General features: G+C 41.8%; 1 protein-coding gene across 9 annotated transcripts; it reads left to right on the top strand.

Annotated features, from left to right (window-relative positions):
• The first annotated feature begins 3,259 nt into the window (after nucleotides 1–3,259).
• LOC136496448 (fatty acid amide hydrolase-like) lies at nucleotides 3,260–15,773 on the top strand. 9 transcript variants are annotated; one of them, XM_066492122.1, is made up of 14 exons: nucleotides 3,260–3,850; nucleotides 4,201–4,281; nucleotides 4,364–4,511; nucleotides 5,001–5,113; nucleotides 5,192–5,267; nucleotides 5,566–5,637; nucleotides 5,818–5,869; nucleotides 6,571–6,657; nucleotides 6,752–6,832; nucleotides 6,904–6,987; nucleotides 7,382–7,485; nucleotides 7,992–8,060; nucleotides 14,217–14,394; nucleotides 15,055–15,736. In XM_066492122.1, the coding sequence occupies exons 3-14, from the start codon at nucleotides 4,465–4,467 to the stop codon at nucleotides 15,112–15,114; spliced, it is 1,023 nt and encodes a 340-aa protein (XP_066348219.1). In that variant the 5' UTR covers nucleotides 3,260–3,850; nucleotides 4,201–4,281; nucleotides 4,364–4,464; the 3' UTR covers nucleotides 15,115–15,736. The 9 variants fall into 9 exon arrangements, 8 of the variants coding, with proteins under 8 accessions (XP_066348219.1, XP_066348220.1, XP_066348215.1 ...); XM_066492123.1 differs by having other exon boundaries at nucleotides 3,260–4,037; XR_010769055.1 differs by lacking the exons at nucleotides 14,217–14,394; nucleotides 15,055–15,736 and adding exons at nucleotides 7,685–7,799; nucleotides 8,673–8,690 and having other exon boundaries at nucleotides 3,260–4,281.
• The last annotated feature ends 1,161 nt before the right edge of the window (nucleotides 15,774–16,934 follow it).

Genomic DNA, 16,934 nt, shown 5'->3' with positions numbered 1-16,934 from the left:
GTCGGTTTCGGGACATAGAACCACTTCTTGGCCCAATCTCTTACAGAATCAGAAAGAGTAAGAGAAGGGAAAGTTTCTTTACGTCCCTGACAGCATTGAAGGAAACAACAGCCAAAGAAAGGAGGATTTTTAGAATTAGACAGCCGCATACGAAAGAAATAACAAAAAAGGAGAAGAGGAGGCGGGATTCCAATAAAAGTTTCGCAAAGATGTGCGAAGGCAGAAAGGACAAGAACCCCGTTCAGGGTAAGATGATGAAGCTGAATCTGATAAGATCCAAGAAATTCTAACAAGAAATCGGACGGAGGAAAATAGAGCCCCGCTCGCACAAAAGGAATGAACAAAACAGATTGATCAGGAGAAGGAGACGGAATCACATGCTCACCAGGCAGCAAGTAATTGGAAAGAAACTTCTCCTGAATGAGCCCATGCACAACAAGTAGATCTAGCTCCGCCTCCTGTGTCGATGGCTTCGGGAACTGCCTTTGCATCCGTCTCATGGCCATGAACTTAGGATTGTCAATTTGCTTAAGAGTTTTCTCCTCGTCCACAACTCACCCTTGCCCTTGTTCTTCTTCACCATCAATCGAAAGCAAGGGCCAGATGCAGTAGCAGCAATAGCAAGAGATTTGAGGCGACGGATGCAATGCTAGGGATTTCTCAGCAACGAGGATTGAGGAATTTTTCACCGCAAAGGCAAGTGGAGCAACAGTAACAGGGCAGTCATTTTTATAAAGGGAAAAATACTCGGCCCACGTGACCCAAGTGAAAACGGTCACCAAAAATTACCGTTCCGCAATCAATGACATGCACAACGAAAAAAGAAAGCAATGGTCCATTCAGATCTCAACGGTTAGATGCCAAAACCGTTCACAAGGAAGCAACACAGAAAAAGGATACAACAAGTCGGCAACAATACTACACTACAGCCAAAGCATGCAGATATAGAGAAGAACTTGGATACAGTAATAGACAACTCGGCCTCCTGCAGAAACCATCTTATTCATTATTTCTTTGACTCGAAGAACATTGAGATTACAACGGAGTACAAGATCTAATAAATTCAACAAAGAAAGCAAAGGAGATCATTTTAGAGTGGCAGCAAAGAACCCAGTGGAATTCGAGGTTGCAACCCTCCACAGGAAGATAGAGCAAGCATGGAAGCCACATCACAAGAACTCTTCTAACTGCCAACGCGAAAGTTATCAAGTATACAAAAGCCCAGGGGCTGCTCAACCTCACACAACAGCATATCTACGAATGAGGAAAGAATTGAAGAAATAATTTCCTACTCAAGGCGGAACCACAACCAACAAAGAAGATATTTATAGCAAGCCAGAGGCAAGCAAGGCTAAAGATCACAAGAAAGAAAGAGGAAAAGAACAAAAAAGCAAAGCAACAAAGGCGAATAGTGCTCAAAAGCAAGATTACTGATAAAAAAAGAGTAAAAGAAGATGCTCAATAATGGGTATACAGAACCCATCCATGACCAGCAAACGACAAAGACCAAAGGAGTACAAATCAAGAACCTTCTATCGGCTTCTTCTCAACTGAGAAGAACCCGGAGAAGGCTCGGGGGCTGCAAGTACCCACCATAGAAAAGTACATTTTTAATTTTTTGACCCTCCAGCTTTTTGTACCAAAAAACAAGAGGCACGGGGGCTACACTCAATGAGTGCAATTTTTTGCAAAAATTGCACTCACTGCACTCAAAGGAAAAGAACTCGGAGGACATCAAGACAGAGAGACCCTCTAGCTTTTTGTGCCAAACAGCTGAGGCTCAGGGGCTGCACTCACTGAGTGCACTTTTTTCAGCAAAAGTGCACATCAATCAGAAGAAGAATCAAAGAAGACCATCTCAAGATTTCACTTCAAGAAGAACCCGGATCAAGTCTACAACAACTTGGCCCTTGAAGCTCAATCATGAAATGCTTGGGGGCTTGTCGATGGAGAACCCTATGGACCCCCCATAGACTGTACTATAGGGAAGTGGACCTTGGTAACAAGGCCCACAGCCCAATCGCCAAGAAGAACACGGAGCAAAGCAACGTGCAAGACCAAAACTCCAATTCGGACTATACAAGGAAAGACGCCCGAAGCATAGCTTAGGACTCTGACCTTGTATCTGAGTAGAACACAAACAACTCCTCTCAGTGCCTGGACTATAAAGGGTTGGTGAGGATATTCCTTGTAAACGACTGAACACACCCAATACTCAAAGCAACACGACGCAAACAGGCTAACGCCAAATTGGACGTAAGGTTATTACTCGACCAAGTCGAGGGCCCGAACCAGTATAAATCGTGAGTCTCTTTGCGTGACCGCCGAGTTCCACTATTCATCGAAGCCCGAACAACTATCCCAGGTACCCTCGTGGCAGGCTATCGGTGGTAAAACATCGACATTGGTGCACCTCTTCTGTAAATGCTAATGCTAAGTACTAGTCTATGGCAATGTGCATGTTGTACCATCCATTTGTGCTCTTCGAATTCTTAGAAATGACATTAATTCAGTCACAGAACCATATGCAAAATAGGATAAGCCGAATGAAATGTATCTTAGGGCCCGTTTGTTTTCACTTCTCCTGGCCACGCTTGGATTATAATCTAAGCGAAGATTTTCTCGCTTCTCGCTTTTTGCTTCTCGTAGTTCAAATCTCTGAAGCGGCTTACCACATAAGCGAGAATCGGTGAAAATAAGCGAAGCGTTTGGCGGGATTCTCGCTTATTTCCACCGACAAGCCGCTTATAAGCGGAAACAAATGGTGCCTTATTGAGTTAGCAGTTACACTTGCTGTCCTCAAATGATAACAATTTGTAACACCCTAAAAATCCCGCCATGGCCCCGGTCGCCCGCAGCAGCCGCCTCCACGGAAGGAGCAGACGACGGCAGCAAAGCGCCGGTGCGGCAAGGGATGGAGCTGAGGAGAGTAGGGCAGAAGGGTCACAAGAGGGCCAAAATATATGTATTTTGATTAACAAAGTGAAGAAATACGCCAAATGTCATCTAAAATAAGAAGCCAACATTTTAAGGAACGAAGTCGACGATTGCTATAATTGCGAAGCGTATTGTTTGGTGTCCCATAATTGTAATTTTCTCAAGGTCTATAAGCATGGTAAATATAGCTAGCCTAATATGAACATGCTGCCTCCATCACTATTGTATAGATCTATATGAAGTAACAAAAAGAAAAGGTCATGTTCCTTAGATCCCAATACAGAAATATTGTATTTCTTTCGTGCTGACGTAAAGAAAAGTGTAGGACGATCTGCTTGAGAACAAAACAAACAGCCCCTAATTCATGCTGGTGGAGGAACCCGCTGCCGCCGGCCTGATCTGGAGTTGTAGACTGTCCAACCAATCCAATGCATATCTAGGGGAAGCACGTACTGCTGGTGGTGCTACTGCTGCCGAGCGTGCGGACGGGGATGGCGGGTCCGCTCGCGAGCAGAGATGCGGCACCGGGCTCTGTGAGCAGAGATGTTGCTGCTGCTGCTGCCGAGCACGATGACGGAGGATGACACCCGTCGCGAGCAGATCCAGGTGCCGCCTAGGAGGGGAAGCAGCCGGGGAGAGGGAAGAATCGGGCTGCGTCGGTCACTTTCGGGTTCCGGCGGATCCGGGCGGCGCCGTCCTCCTTACTGCAGGCGGGAGGACATGGATACGGCGCCGTCCTCCTTACTGCTGCCTCCTTACTGCTGCATGGGGCACGTGTGGCGAGGAGGACGTGGATGCGGCACCGTCCACCTTCCCCCTCAACCACAGCGATGCCGGCAGCTACTGCACGGTGGACCTGCCGCCGTTCCTACGCTACCGCCGCAATGAGGAGCTCCTGCTGCCGTGGATGGAGGTGAACGCCTTCACGGTGCAGCCACCTCTCTTCCCTCCCCGTCCACGGATCGCATGCGTGATTTGGGCCACCGCGTGAGGAGTGCAGGGGGGAAGGCAGACCGACGGAGATTGCCGTGATTGCGGGGCGAGCGGCAGGGGATCACAGGGGGAAGTCGCTATTTGTTAATAGTTGACACTTTATGATTGTATAGATCTTCTTTTCTTTGAATTCAAATGGCTTCAAGTAGAATTCCATTTTTTAAATCACTTTATGATTGTACAAATCTTCTTTTCTTTGAATTCAAATGGCTTCAAGTAGAAATTCCATTTTTAAAATTGCATCTGATATGTGTTGCTACTTGTGCCCAGGAAATCCGATATCCATTTTAGATGGGGTCTTTGTTGCCATTAAGGATGACAACATTGACTGCTTCCCGTATCCAACAAAGGGTTAGTTTAATTGACAGCTTCCATGTTTTTCTGTGTCACTGTTCAAGAGGTACAATCCATATCATTTTTCATTGGATGGCAGGTGCTACAACATTCTTTGACCAAATCCACACTGTGGAGAAAGATGCAGTCTGCGTGGCTCGGTTGCGGAAATGTGGAGTCATCTTTATCGGTAAAGCAAACATGCATGAGCTAGGCCTTGGAGTAACTGAAAACAATCCAAATTATGGGTATGATCAATTGTTGCACAACTGCTCAGTCTGTTAAAAATGTTCACCCTTATGTACAATGTAGTTGTTTTTCTTGTTGAAGCCAAAGGATATATGGCCACTTTGTCAAGTTATATTATACATGGATAAAATAAATATTCTTCCTTTTTTCTAGACATTCAGAATACAAGAGAATATGACATCTTTTCTTATATTATCTCGCTTTTCTTAAAAATTGCTCAAAAAGTGTTTCCTTACTACTTCCTGGATGCAAACTCCATGACCTCGAGTAGAGCTTAGTTAAAATCAGAATTATGGAATGCACATAAATATGATATTCAGCAGTGTCATCGATTAAAGAACCTTACTCTATAAAGTCACAAAAGAAAAAGGGCAATCCACAATTGCCATTTATCAGAATGATCAGATATTTTCATCTGCCGTTTTGTTCTTCAGTTCTTCTGTTATGTTTGTCACTTAATCTTCACTTTTCCTTAACTTCTCTTGCAGAACAGCAAGACATCCACATTCGGTTGATAGATATACTGGTGGATCTTCATCTGGTCCTGCTGCATTAGTATCATCAGGATTATGCTCAGTAGCAATTGGAACATATAGTGGAGGTTTGTACATATAGAAGCCCGATATTAATTGTCACAGATTCTTATCTGTCTCTGATTGGTACCTTTTATCTACAACAGGTTCAGTTAGAATTCCATCTGCACTTTGTGGTATAGTTGGTTTCAAGACAACATATGGGAGGACAGATATGACTGGGTAATAAAAACAAGTTACATTGAATTGATTATTTACAAGAGTTATCCTTTTATCTGTCATATTTGTTATATATGCATTGGACTACCTTCCAAGATTACTAAAATAAGCTGCTCTAGTCACAAGCTAGCATCCGCTGTGGTCTGAAACAACTTATTGTTTTATTTTGCATAGTATTGTCCAAAAATCAACCAAGTTAGACTATGTAGTTGCTATATGCAATTATGTTATACTGAATCTCATTAAAAATCCTTCAAAGTCTTGCAATTTCTTGTTGTATGATTATATATCTTGTTTGCAGGGTACTTTGTGACTCTGGGACTGTTGAAGTTGCTTCTCCTCTTGTATCATCAGTTGAGGATGCTATACTAGTGTAAGCTACTTGGTGTGCTATATGATACCATGAGATCCCTTGCATAAGCCCGTTAAGTTTAGCTTTCTCATTGAGAAAGTTAGAAGTTTTGCCAATGCTTCTTTTTGTGATACTGGGTGATGTTTGATGATCCTGTTGATAAAACTGGATATTTGTTAACTGTATCATATGGAATTTCAGGTATTCTGCAATAGCAGGCTCAAGACCTATGGAAAAGCTTACCCTTAGACCAGTAAGATACTACTCCATCCGTTTCAAATTATAAGACGTTTTAACTTTTCTAGATACATTACTTTTATTATGTATCGAGACTAGTGTTATATCTAAGTGCATATACAAAAGCTATGTATCTAGAAAAGCCAAAACGTCTTATAATTTAGAACAGAGGGAATACATTCTAATATTTCCTGCCTTTTAAATATCAAGAATGCTGGTATGCCTTTCATGTGCCGTGTATGCTGTCAGATTATACCAGTCAGCCTTAGGCAGTTGGCTTTGAAATGATATCAGATTGAATTTTTGTTGTTGTTTTCCATAGCTTGGTAACTTCTTTTTTTGCTAGATAACCTTCTCTATTGTTCCCCAGAAATCCAGCATGACTTATAACTAAATAACAATTTTTTTTTTTGCTGAATGCAGCACATTTGATTGAGCTCACAGCATCTGCATTTCTGTTTCTGTTATGACTGGCGTCACATATACCAGGCGGTGGCCCATTAGTGGCTGAGCTTGTGCGCCGGCATTAGGGGGCTAACAGCCCATATTATCTATTATTTAGCCTATTTATTAGATATATCCCTTATTTGTGAGAGCTATATATATGGCTTGTAAGACATTTGGATAATTAAGCAGAAACAAATATATTGTTTCCGGCTTCCCCTGGGAGCCGGGAGTTCCTAACCCTAGCCGTCTCTACTGTTCACGCATGAACAGTGCCGCTGTTACTGTAGCTGCACGAGGGTTAGGGCTACAGCCGCAGCCGCCCATCCTCCACCACGGCGTCCAGCCGCCGGCAGCGAGGTTCCCAGCCTGCTCCACCTCCCTCTCATCCCTACAGACTCCGTGATCTACGCGGTAGGATCCGTAATCCTATCAGTTTCTTTCCTCTTTGCAGTCGCCACTATGTGTCCCAAATTTATTGTCTCCAGAAAACAGCAATATCCTGGGATCAGTTAAAATAGGAAAATATACAGAGGTATGTTTGTGCACTTCAAACGTTAGTTTGGTATGTCCCTACCTATTCTCAAAAGAAATTTGCTTTTGTAGTGGTTTAATGATGTTTCTGATCATGAGATATCGAGTACATGTGACGATGCACTTAAACTTCTCTGCAGCGCTTTCGGATGTGAAGTAAGCCCATTCTATCTCAATGACTTAGACGATAACAATGCAGGATTAATGTGTCTCTTAGTTATAGATATAGAACTTACAATAGATCATTCACCGCCTTATATAAAAAAAAAGATCATTTGACTTAAGATGGACAAACTCTTCTCAGAATAGAAGCATCTGTGTTATGATGTGGCTTTTGATGTATATAAGTAAGTTATGTTTAGATAAATCAATGCCATCAACTTCAACCTAGTGGCTGTGACAAAGTTCGGACTATGAAATGTATATGTTCATTGTGTTTGCAGTTCCTCTAATTCATAACTGATTGAGCTGACCACATGGTATCTGTTGTATATGCACATTCATCTCTTCTAACATCTCAACTAACAAGTCCTGATTTGCTTCTTTGAAGATAGAAGAGATAACATTACCAGAGCTTGAAGAGATGCGTACTGCCCATGTTGTCTCAATTGGCTCAGAGTCATTCTGTGACCTGAATCTTCATTACAAAGCAGGGTACCTATCTGTTTGATGGATACCATTTCCATAATGTTATCCCCAGCGTAGTTATGACATTTCCTTCCAAGGGGAAACACTTCTTGAAATTATTGGTCTGCAACATGCTGAAAATTTAAGTTATTTGTTAAAATGGGCTATCTTAAGCAAAATATTTTCTGTGCTGTACTATTGTTCTCATTCTCCTTGTCTCTTCCAGAAGGAAAACTGAGTTTACGCTGGATACTCGAACAAGTTTGGCACTTTTTGGGTCGTTCACTGCAACTGATTATGTGGCATCTCAAAGTATAAGTTGAACATGAGCATGCTTAGAGGTTATGAATTCAGTTTACGTTTTAAGCTTATCTTGATTTGTGCAATTGAACCTAAACTTTCAAGTATCTGTTAATGACGTACTATCGCAATAACGACTGGAGGCTCCTGCAACATGTGTTCAGCTGTTTGTTTCTTTTTCCTGTATTGTGCTAAACATGCGCTTAATGTACCTGTTGATGGGGCTTATATAGGAGGAGGATAATGCACTATCACATGGAAGCTTTCAAGAAGGTCGATGTCATAGCAACTCCTACAACTGGGTAATAAATGCAGAAGTTTTCTTTATCACATGAAAAATTTTACATTTTAAACGTTTCTCGAAGTACCCTAAAAAAATCTAATGCTATTTTTTCACATGACAAATCTATATAATGTTTTTTTATACATATTAGTAGTCAAACCTGAGGAAGTTTGATCTCTCAGCAATGGATTATAATGTAAAAGAGATCTTTGGAGTTATATCTTATCTGGAAATAAATCAGTGTGCAGGGGTGGAGCTTGGTTAGACCAAGCTGGCCCATGTCCCTCCTTCCCAATGTGTTCTCCACTATCTTATCTAAACAGTAACTTTGGTACTATTCGTAGGTGGTTAATGCTGAATTATATAGACTGCGCCCCTCCGCCTTCCCTCTTTGTTCCTTTAGTTAATTTCCGCCACTGTCAGTGTGGTATGTTAGTTGACCTCCACTAATAGGCCCAACGGCTTATTGGGCCCTTGCCTCTGCGTCCTAATCAGGGGCGCCCAACCCTAATAGGTTGGTGGGCCCCTGTCGCACAGCACATATAAAGATAGGTGGGGATCACGGCTCGAGTCATGAGGTTGGTCTGAACCGCCATGATCCCACCGATAGAAACCCTAATCCGATCTACAGTGTGCTGCCAGCGACGGGATGCCCCACCACACCGCCGTCGCCTCTGTAGGGTCACCACCATCGCCACTGGACATTCACGGCATCGCCACCATGACGCCTACAACACCGCAGTACCGGCGTCTACGCCGGAGCTGCCACGACACCGGTGGCCATGTACCAAAGGGTGATCCATACGAAGGTACACCAATTGTTTTCCCCATCTAGTAGAGGCTCTACCCTGAATCTATGGTCTAGAGGTCCACTGTGAATTTCTAACAATGGTACCAGAGCCAAGGACGGTATCGGGTAGAGCATAGAAAAGAAAGAACATGTGTTAAATCCATTTCGGATTGAAACTCTAACCCTAACCGGGTAAAAGAAACTGAAAAGAGACCAGGGGTGACGGACGTCACTGGAAACCCGGTCACCACCGCCACCGCGCGGGGAAAAGTGCTGCACCGCCGTCCTCGCAGGCGCACGGCAAGCAAAGAACAGTAAAGAACTAATCCAGTACAGATCTGAGAACATAGAAGGTTCCCCAACCCTAACCCTAATTGGGTGAAGAGGAAGGGCCCTCGGCTCACGAAGCCGAACCCTAACCCACGAAAAACCGTGAGGAAGAAGAACAGACCGTGGGGAAGAACAACAGTGAACCCAATTCAGATGAACTAACCCATCCTCATCCCAATCGGAATCAAAACCGTGAAAGAAATCAAAAGAAAAGGTTCAACTGAACCCTAACCCTAACTCGCTGAAGAAGGGGAAGGGAACCGATTCAGATGAACTCCAAAAAGAAAAAGAAATCAAAAGAAAAGTGCAAATCCCGAAACCCTAACCCTAATTTTAACCCCATCCCAAATTGGGTTAATCCCAAAAGAAGGGGAAAGGGGAAGAAGGGGGAAGGGGTGGCCTACCTCGCTCCCGCTGCGCAGCGCTATTGGCCTCGCCGGCGCGCAGGGAGAAGAAGGCTGAGCCGGGGTGCTGCTCGTCGGGCTTCGGCCAAGGGGGTGCCGTGGCCAGGCCGCTCGACGGCGGCATGCTCACCCGTTGGGGAGCACGCGTGCCGGCGAGGGGGCCAGCGACGGCGCCATGGCTGCCCGCTCCACCGCCTTCGCTCGCTCTCGGTCGCTCATGGTTGCGATGCGCTGAGTCAGAAGCGAGCGAAGAGAGAGAAAGGGAAGGCGCCGAATGAAATTAGGGTTCATGACGACGTGGCCGGGGGGGGGGCATTTTTGTTCGCCCAAAGACGCCGCACAGCCATCCGATCGGATCTAACGGCGCCAGATGCACGGGCTGGTTTTCAGCCCAGGCGGGCGCGAGCGCTAGGCCACTTTCCTGGCCCAGGCCCAGGTTACGGCCTGGGCGCGGGAGGAAGTGCCGCGAGCGCGTGCGAGTGCATTGTTCCAGCAGGCCGGGTCGTGTACTATAGCTGATGGGCTATGTACTGTTCCTACAGGCCGGGCCAAAATAAATAGAAGAGTATAGAAAGGTATTATTTAATTTTAGAAGCTGATTCGAATGAATTTCAATGATTTAAAATTTCTGATAAAATTACACCAACGTGTTATTTTTCCATAAAGTAGATATGAACCCAAAAAGCTTATGAAAAATAGATAATGAATTTTTTCATACTTTTCCTTTTTCCAGTAAATGTTTATTTCCTGAAAATTGATTAATGGCTTAAAGTAAATAGAAAAAGTAATTTTTCCCTGTGGGTAAAATTAAAGAAAAAGAAAGTTTTTTCGCTGCTAAAGAAATTGTTTATTCTCCGGTTAATTTGTACCAATGTGATATTTAATTGGAGAAAAAGTGTTTTGACATGATTATGATGTTATTTTCTGACCAACGTTGTTAATAACAATATCATAATTTTAATGATTTATGCATTAATTTTACTTATGCCCAACGGTGATGTAGAATTAGTGTATGAGAAGTTGAGAACAGTTGTAAAAGTTAATGATTTATGCATTAATTCTATTTCTGACCAACGGTGATGTAGAATTAGTGTATACGAACAGTTGTATATTTTAATTTTGACCAACGTTGGAATAAAGGCATGCAAATGGTGTTATTTTTATGTTAAGAAAAGGTTTGTCCTGGTTTTCATCTTATCTAAGGTGAACTGGGTAGTCATCTCACCGTGTTCCACTGAGTCTGTGGCACCGGTGAGGGAGACAAACGAGGCTGATGCCGTTTGGGTAACTAAAGAGAGGGATTTTGAATCCCGAAAGATGTTATATGCCCTTAAGCATAGGAAGTGTGTCACTGCCAATAAGAAATGTTTGGCTGTGATAAAGAACACGATTGAGCCTGCAATTGTGGGCTCAATTCTAGAGTGTGACACGGTCACCGAGTACCTCAATAGAATAAAGAGTCAGTTCATTGGCTCTTCAAAGACATATGCTACCCAGCTGATAAAGCAGCTGGTGATAGAGTGTTACTCTGATAATGATGGCATAAGAGAGCTCACGATGCGTCGTCGAAATTATGGCACTGTTGTTTAGGCCATATTTCGAGGGAGAGAATAGAAAGACTAGGTAAGAATAATATTCTTCCTCCATTAGAGCTCTCAGAATGCATAAAAAGGAAAGTATGTAAAGAAAGATGATAAACGAAGCGCAGAAATTTTATAGATTATTCACACAGATATCTGTGATTATTTTTCTGTAAAGAGTGTGGATGGTTATGATTCGTTCATAACATTCACAAATGATTACTCCCATTGTGGCTAGATTTATCCAATCAAAGAAAGAACAGAAGCATTGGATAAATTTAAGATATTAAAGATTAAGATAGTCAGGTCTGACCATGGGGAAGTACTACGGTCAACATACCCTAAAAGAATGGCATAGTAGCCCAGTATTCTATACCAAGCAAACCTCAGCAGAATAGAGTAGCTAAAAGAATCAATCGTACCCTGATAGATATGGTGGGTAGTATGATAAGTTACTCCACCTTACAGTTAAGCCTATGGATAGAGGCGTTAAAAACCGCCATTCATATTCTCAATAGAGTATCAAGAAAGTCGGTGCCAAAAACACCGTATGAGTTGTGGACAAAAAGAGTACCTTCACTAAACCACTTGCGTGTGTGGGGAGAGCCCTGCTAAGGCTAAAGTATTTAACCCAAACATTAGAAAGTTAGATCCCAAAACAGTAAGTTGACATTTGTTTGACTACCCAGAAAAGTCAAAAGTTTTTCGTTTTCTACTGTCCAGAGCGACATACAAAGTTTGTGAAAACGAAACATGCTGTCTTCCTAGAGGATGAATTGATGAGGGGGAGCATGGTAGCTCGAGAAATTGACCTTGAAGTGAAGCAGGTGTATGCGCCCACTCCAATGATTCATGAGCTATTTTTCTCACTACCTACTGTCGCTGCACCGATAGTGCTAGATACTATGGTGCCAGCACCTGTTGTTATCCTACCTGTGGCAATAATGAATGACGATGAGGAACCTGTTCTTCAGGATCCTATAGAACCTATTGCCACACGAGGGGGAGCAACAACAACCTCAAACAGAAGATGTGCCAAATGTGAAGGCCCCTAGAAGGTCTCAAAGAGTTAGAAAATCAGCTATTCCTGCTGATTATGAAGTGTACAACACTAAGGAATTTCAAATAGAGGATGATCCCACCTCATTTGAAGAAGCCATGAGAAGTGATCATTCGTCAAAGTGGCTTGAGGCCATGGAAGATGAAATGAAATCAATGAATGCCAATAAAGTTTGGGACTTGAAAATAATTCCTAAAGGAGCCAAAACAGTAGGTTGTAAATGGGTCTACAGAACAAAAACTTGACTCTCAAGGAAATATAGAGAGATATAAAGCGTGACTTATGGCAAAAGGCTTTATGCAAAGAGAAGGAATTGATTACAATGAGACCTTTTCTCTAGTCTCATGTAAAGTTTCTTTCAGAATAATAATGGCATTAATGGCACATTATGATTTAGAATTATATCAGATGGATGTAAAGACGGCATTTCTCAACGGAAACTTGGAGGAAAATGTTTACGTGGCACAACCGAAAGGTTTTATCATGGAAGGAAAAGAATGAATAAGATGCCGCCTAAAGAAATTCATTTATGGATTAAAACAAGCTTTAAGACAGTGGTACTTGAAGTTTGATCAGACAATAAATGATTTTGGGTTTTAAAGAGAATGTAGAGGACAATTATGTCTATGCAAAGTTTAAGAATGGGAAGTTTATCTTCCTTGTCCTGTATGTGGATGATATCTTACTTGATAGTAGTGATGTCAGTCTACTACAAAGACAAAGAAGTTTTGTTCTTAAAACTTGATATGAAAGATTTTGGTGAAGTTTCGTTCGTTCTAGGGATCGAGATTCACCGAGATAGAAGAAAAGGGGTATTAGGACTGTCACAAAAAGCATACATTGAAAGAATCTTAAAGAAATTCAGTATGCACAAATATAGTCCCTCACCTGCTTCTATAGTCAAGGGCGATAGATATGGGGATTTTAAATGCCCCAGGAACCAATATGAGCTCAATCAAATGAAAGTGGTTCCATATGCTTCAGCTGTCGGAAGCTTACAATATGCTCAAGTATGTACGTGCCCTGACTTGGTATTTGTTGTTGGGTTACTTGGCAGATTCCAGAGCAATTCTAGAACAGAACAATGAAATTAGTAAAGAAAGTCTTGCATTATTTGTAAGGAACGAAAGACCTCATGATGACGTATAGAAGATCTGATTCACTCCACATAGTGGAAAATTCAGATTCTGATTATGCGAGAGATGATAGAAAATCCACGACGTTATAGTATTCACTCTCGAAAAGGGGAGCTATTTCATAGAAAAGCTCAAATGCAAACCGTCACTACATCGTCCACAATGTATGACAGTTTGTAGCATGATATGAGGCAACGGGGCAGGTGAACTAACTAAAGAAGTTCATACCTGATTTAAAGGTGGTTGACGACATCTATAGACCACTTAAGTTATACTGCGATTATAATCTGGCAATACAGTATGCTCACAACATAAGTCAAGTGATGCTGCCAAACACATTGACATAGAGTATTATGTTGTGATAGATAAAGTCCAGGATCAAGTCATAAGTCTTGAGCATATAAGTACAGAAAAGATGCTCGCGGATCCGCTTACAAAAGGCTTACCACCCAACGTGTTCAGAGAACATGTAGCTAGCATGGGTTTAAGGGAAAACCTAAAATTCCTGGACAAAAGAAGGCCCAAAGATAAGTATCTATTTCAGAACAGAGTAGTGTGTTGTAGCTGTTAAATCTATCGGCAATGGACCGTGACGATGAGACATGCTCTATGCGCTAATCCGTAATGGAATGAACAAAAGTAAATGATATGAAATTAAAAGATGGAATGAGATCAAAGGGGAGAATGTTAGTTGATCTCCACTAGGCCTATTGGGCCCTTGCCTCTGCGCCCTGATCGGGGGCGCCCAACCCTAATAGGTTGGTGGGCCCTTGTCGCACAGCACATATAAAGATAGGTGGGGATCACGGCTCGAGTCACGAGGTTGGTCTGAACCGCCATGATCCCACCGATAGAAACCCTAATTCGATCTACAGTGTGCTGCCAGCGACGGGATGCCCCACCACACCGCCGTCGCCTCTGCAGGGTCACCACCGTCGCCACTGGACATCCACGACATCGCCACCACGACGCCTACAACACCGCAGTACCAGCGTCTACGCCGGAGCTGCCACGACACCAGTGACCATGTACCAAAGGGTGACCCATACGAAGGTACACTAACTGTTTTTTCCCATCTAGTAGAGGCTCCACCCCGAATCTATGGTCTAGAGGTCCACTTTGAATTTCTAACATAGTATAGAAATAGTTAGATACAGAGTATGTAGTTGTAGCCTAAGCGAAGCACATAATTCTAGACAATATCCCTGAACTGATCTTTGTCAATGCGCTTTTCAAATAGACAGGAATAAGTGACATATATGATCTACAAGTATATATCTATGTTCCCTAAGTGGAGGTACTGGTCATATAGTCATGTCCACTAAGTTTAAGTTTGCTTTCTGTAGTTGTGGTTGCAGCAGAGAATCTGGTCATATAGTCATATCCACTAAGTTTAAGTTTGCTTGCTGCCACTTGTCGTTTAACGTTGCTTGAAGAGCACCAAATGACCCGTTCTCTACCTTGGGTACATACATGGTAACATGAAAAAGTTGATTTACACGGTAGAGAAGTATTTAGTATTACAGTGTAGATACATAAAAAAAGCTACACAACTTGTTTATGAAAAGGGAACTTTAAATTTAAGCATGAATGCCAAGGGAATAAATCATGTTTTTGCTGAAGCTTTTACTCTGGAGTATCTTGTGCTTGTAGAACTCTGGGAAATTAACAACAATTAAACATGTGGATGAAAATAGTTCCCTCTGATTGCAGGAGCTGTGTCTGAAGAAACGGAAGCGGCCCTCTGCATTCTATGACATTTTGAAGGCCTGAAACGTCGTTGTATATAATTCCGGTGTTTTGTGATGGCATGGGTGTGAGGAAGGGTGGGTGAGTGAGAGTGGCTGAGAAGAGTTTCATCTTCTCAAGTTGTGTCTGTATTACAAACACTGTCATCGTCACCATTTACCCTCCGTAGGCGTAAATGTTGTTGTGACCCTTCTTCCTACCTGCTCTCAATCTTTTTAAAAAAAAAAATTAAAAAATGTTGATGCTGATCCTCTTCTGATCATATCACTACGGCCTACGGAGGGGCATTTCCGGTACTAGTTAAAATCGACGGGTGATGGACATGTCCAAATGCGAATCAGCCACTTGTCCAGGCTCTGGATTCGTACGGGCGGCGTGGCCACCGTCCCATTCCACAGAGCATACTGCGGCGGCTAGCTGGTGCCACCTCCACTTCCACCATCGATGGCCACGAGACTATTCGTTCCATTTTCCTAAAGGCTCACCTCACTGATTGATATATGTCGCAGCTGCAAAGTCAAAGAGATTAAATGTTTATTTCTTTTGTGTTCGCCGCAAGATTCTGATAAATGTGTGCCAATAGTTCCAAGTAGATATCATTCCTTTAGTTTGTGAAATTGACTTAGCACGTACTTTGTTAAGAGAAAATGTATAAGTTATTCTTGAACTAATTTCTCCATCTTAAAATAGATGTAATTCTCGTTCTGTTCTTAGTTAATGTATCCAGAGTTTGGTCAAATGTACATGAAAAATATCATTATTTATGATACAATTAGATATATCATGAAAATATATTACATGTGGAATACAACGATACTTATTTGGTATCCGAAATATTGATACATATTGAATCCAATTACATTTTGAAAATATATTACATGTTGAATCCAATTATACTTATCTAGTTTCATAAATATTGATACATTTTTGTATAATTTTTTTAAAAATTTGAGATGTTTTGACTCAATATCGTGCTAGAATTGTATTCTTTCCCACACAAGAGATTACTTTTGATGAAGGCAAATTAAAACCAATGTACTATTTTACATCTCTTGGTGTGAACTAATTTGCCTCACATATGAAAAAAAGTAAGGTTCCCTTTCGAACAAAGGAAAAACAGAAGAATTCTAAAGGATTGAAATTCTATATAAAAACTTCCTATAAACCTCTTTGGAACAAAAGATCTGAGTTCATACACGTCCTATGAAGTGACTTAATTCAAGAATAATTCTACTAAGAGGTTGAAACTCATGGAGAGTTTTTTTTGTTCACTCACTCTCATCGAATTCCTGTATTTTTCTTACGCTCCGTCCAAACATTCAACCTCATAGCCCTTTGAAATGGAGAAAAATTTCATGCTTCTTGCGTTTTTTTCGAGAAAATAAATTGATTCATGTAAAATTCATGCTTTGTAAAGGAGCCTTTATTGTTTCCTATCTCTTTCTCAGCCCACATCATTCATGATGCTGACATTTATTCTTATATACTTTCTTACGTTTTTGTATATTTTTTTAAAAAAATTTGAGACGTTTTGACTCAATATCGTGCTAGAATTGTATTCTTTCCCACACAAGAGATTACTTTTGATGAAGGCAAATTAAAACCAATGTACTATTTTACATCTGTTGGTGTGAACTAATTTGCCTCACATATGAAAAAAAGTATGGTTCCCTTTCGAACAAAGGAAAAACAGAAGAATTCTAAAGGATTGAAATTCTATAGAAAAACTTCCTATAAACCCCTTTGTAACAAAAGATCCGCGTTCATACAGGTCCTATGAAGTGACTTAATTGAAGAATAATTCTACTAAGAGGTTGAAACTCATGGAAAGTTTTTTTTGTTCA

Source organism: Miscanthus floridulus, chromosome 12 (genome assembly GCF_019320115.1).
Source record: "Miscanthus floridulus cultivar M001 chromosome 12, ASM1932011v1, whole genome shotgun sequence".
In the NCBI taxonomy this organism is placed as follows: Eukaryota; Viridiplantae; Streptophyta; class Magnoliopsida; order Poales; family Poaceae; genus Miscanthus; species Miscanthus floridulus.
This window is presented reverse-complemented; position numbering and strand designations above follow the sequence as displayed.

Coding starts and splice junctions, on each gene's coding strand:
- LOC136496448 (XM_066492118.1), top strand. CDS start 4,137: ATGGCTTCAAGTAGAAATTCCATTTTTAAAATTGCATCTGATATGTGT. Junction 4,282..4,363: donor CTTCCCGTATCCAACAAAGG/GTTAGTTTAATT, acceptor ATTGGATGGCAG/GTGCTACAACATTCTTTGAC. Junction 6,658..6,751: donor GTCCAGCCGCCGGCAGCGAG/GTTCCCAGCCTG, acceptor TCCTCTTTGCAG/TCGCCACTATGTGTCCCAAA.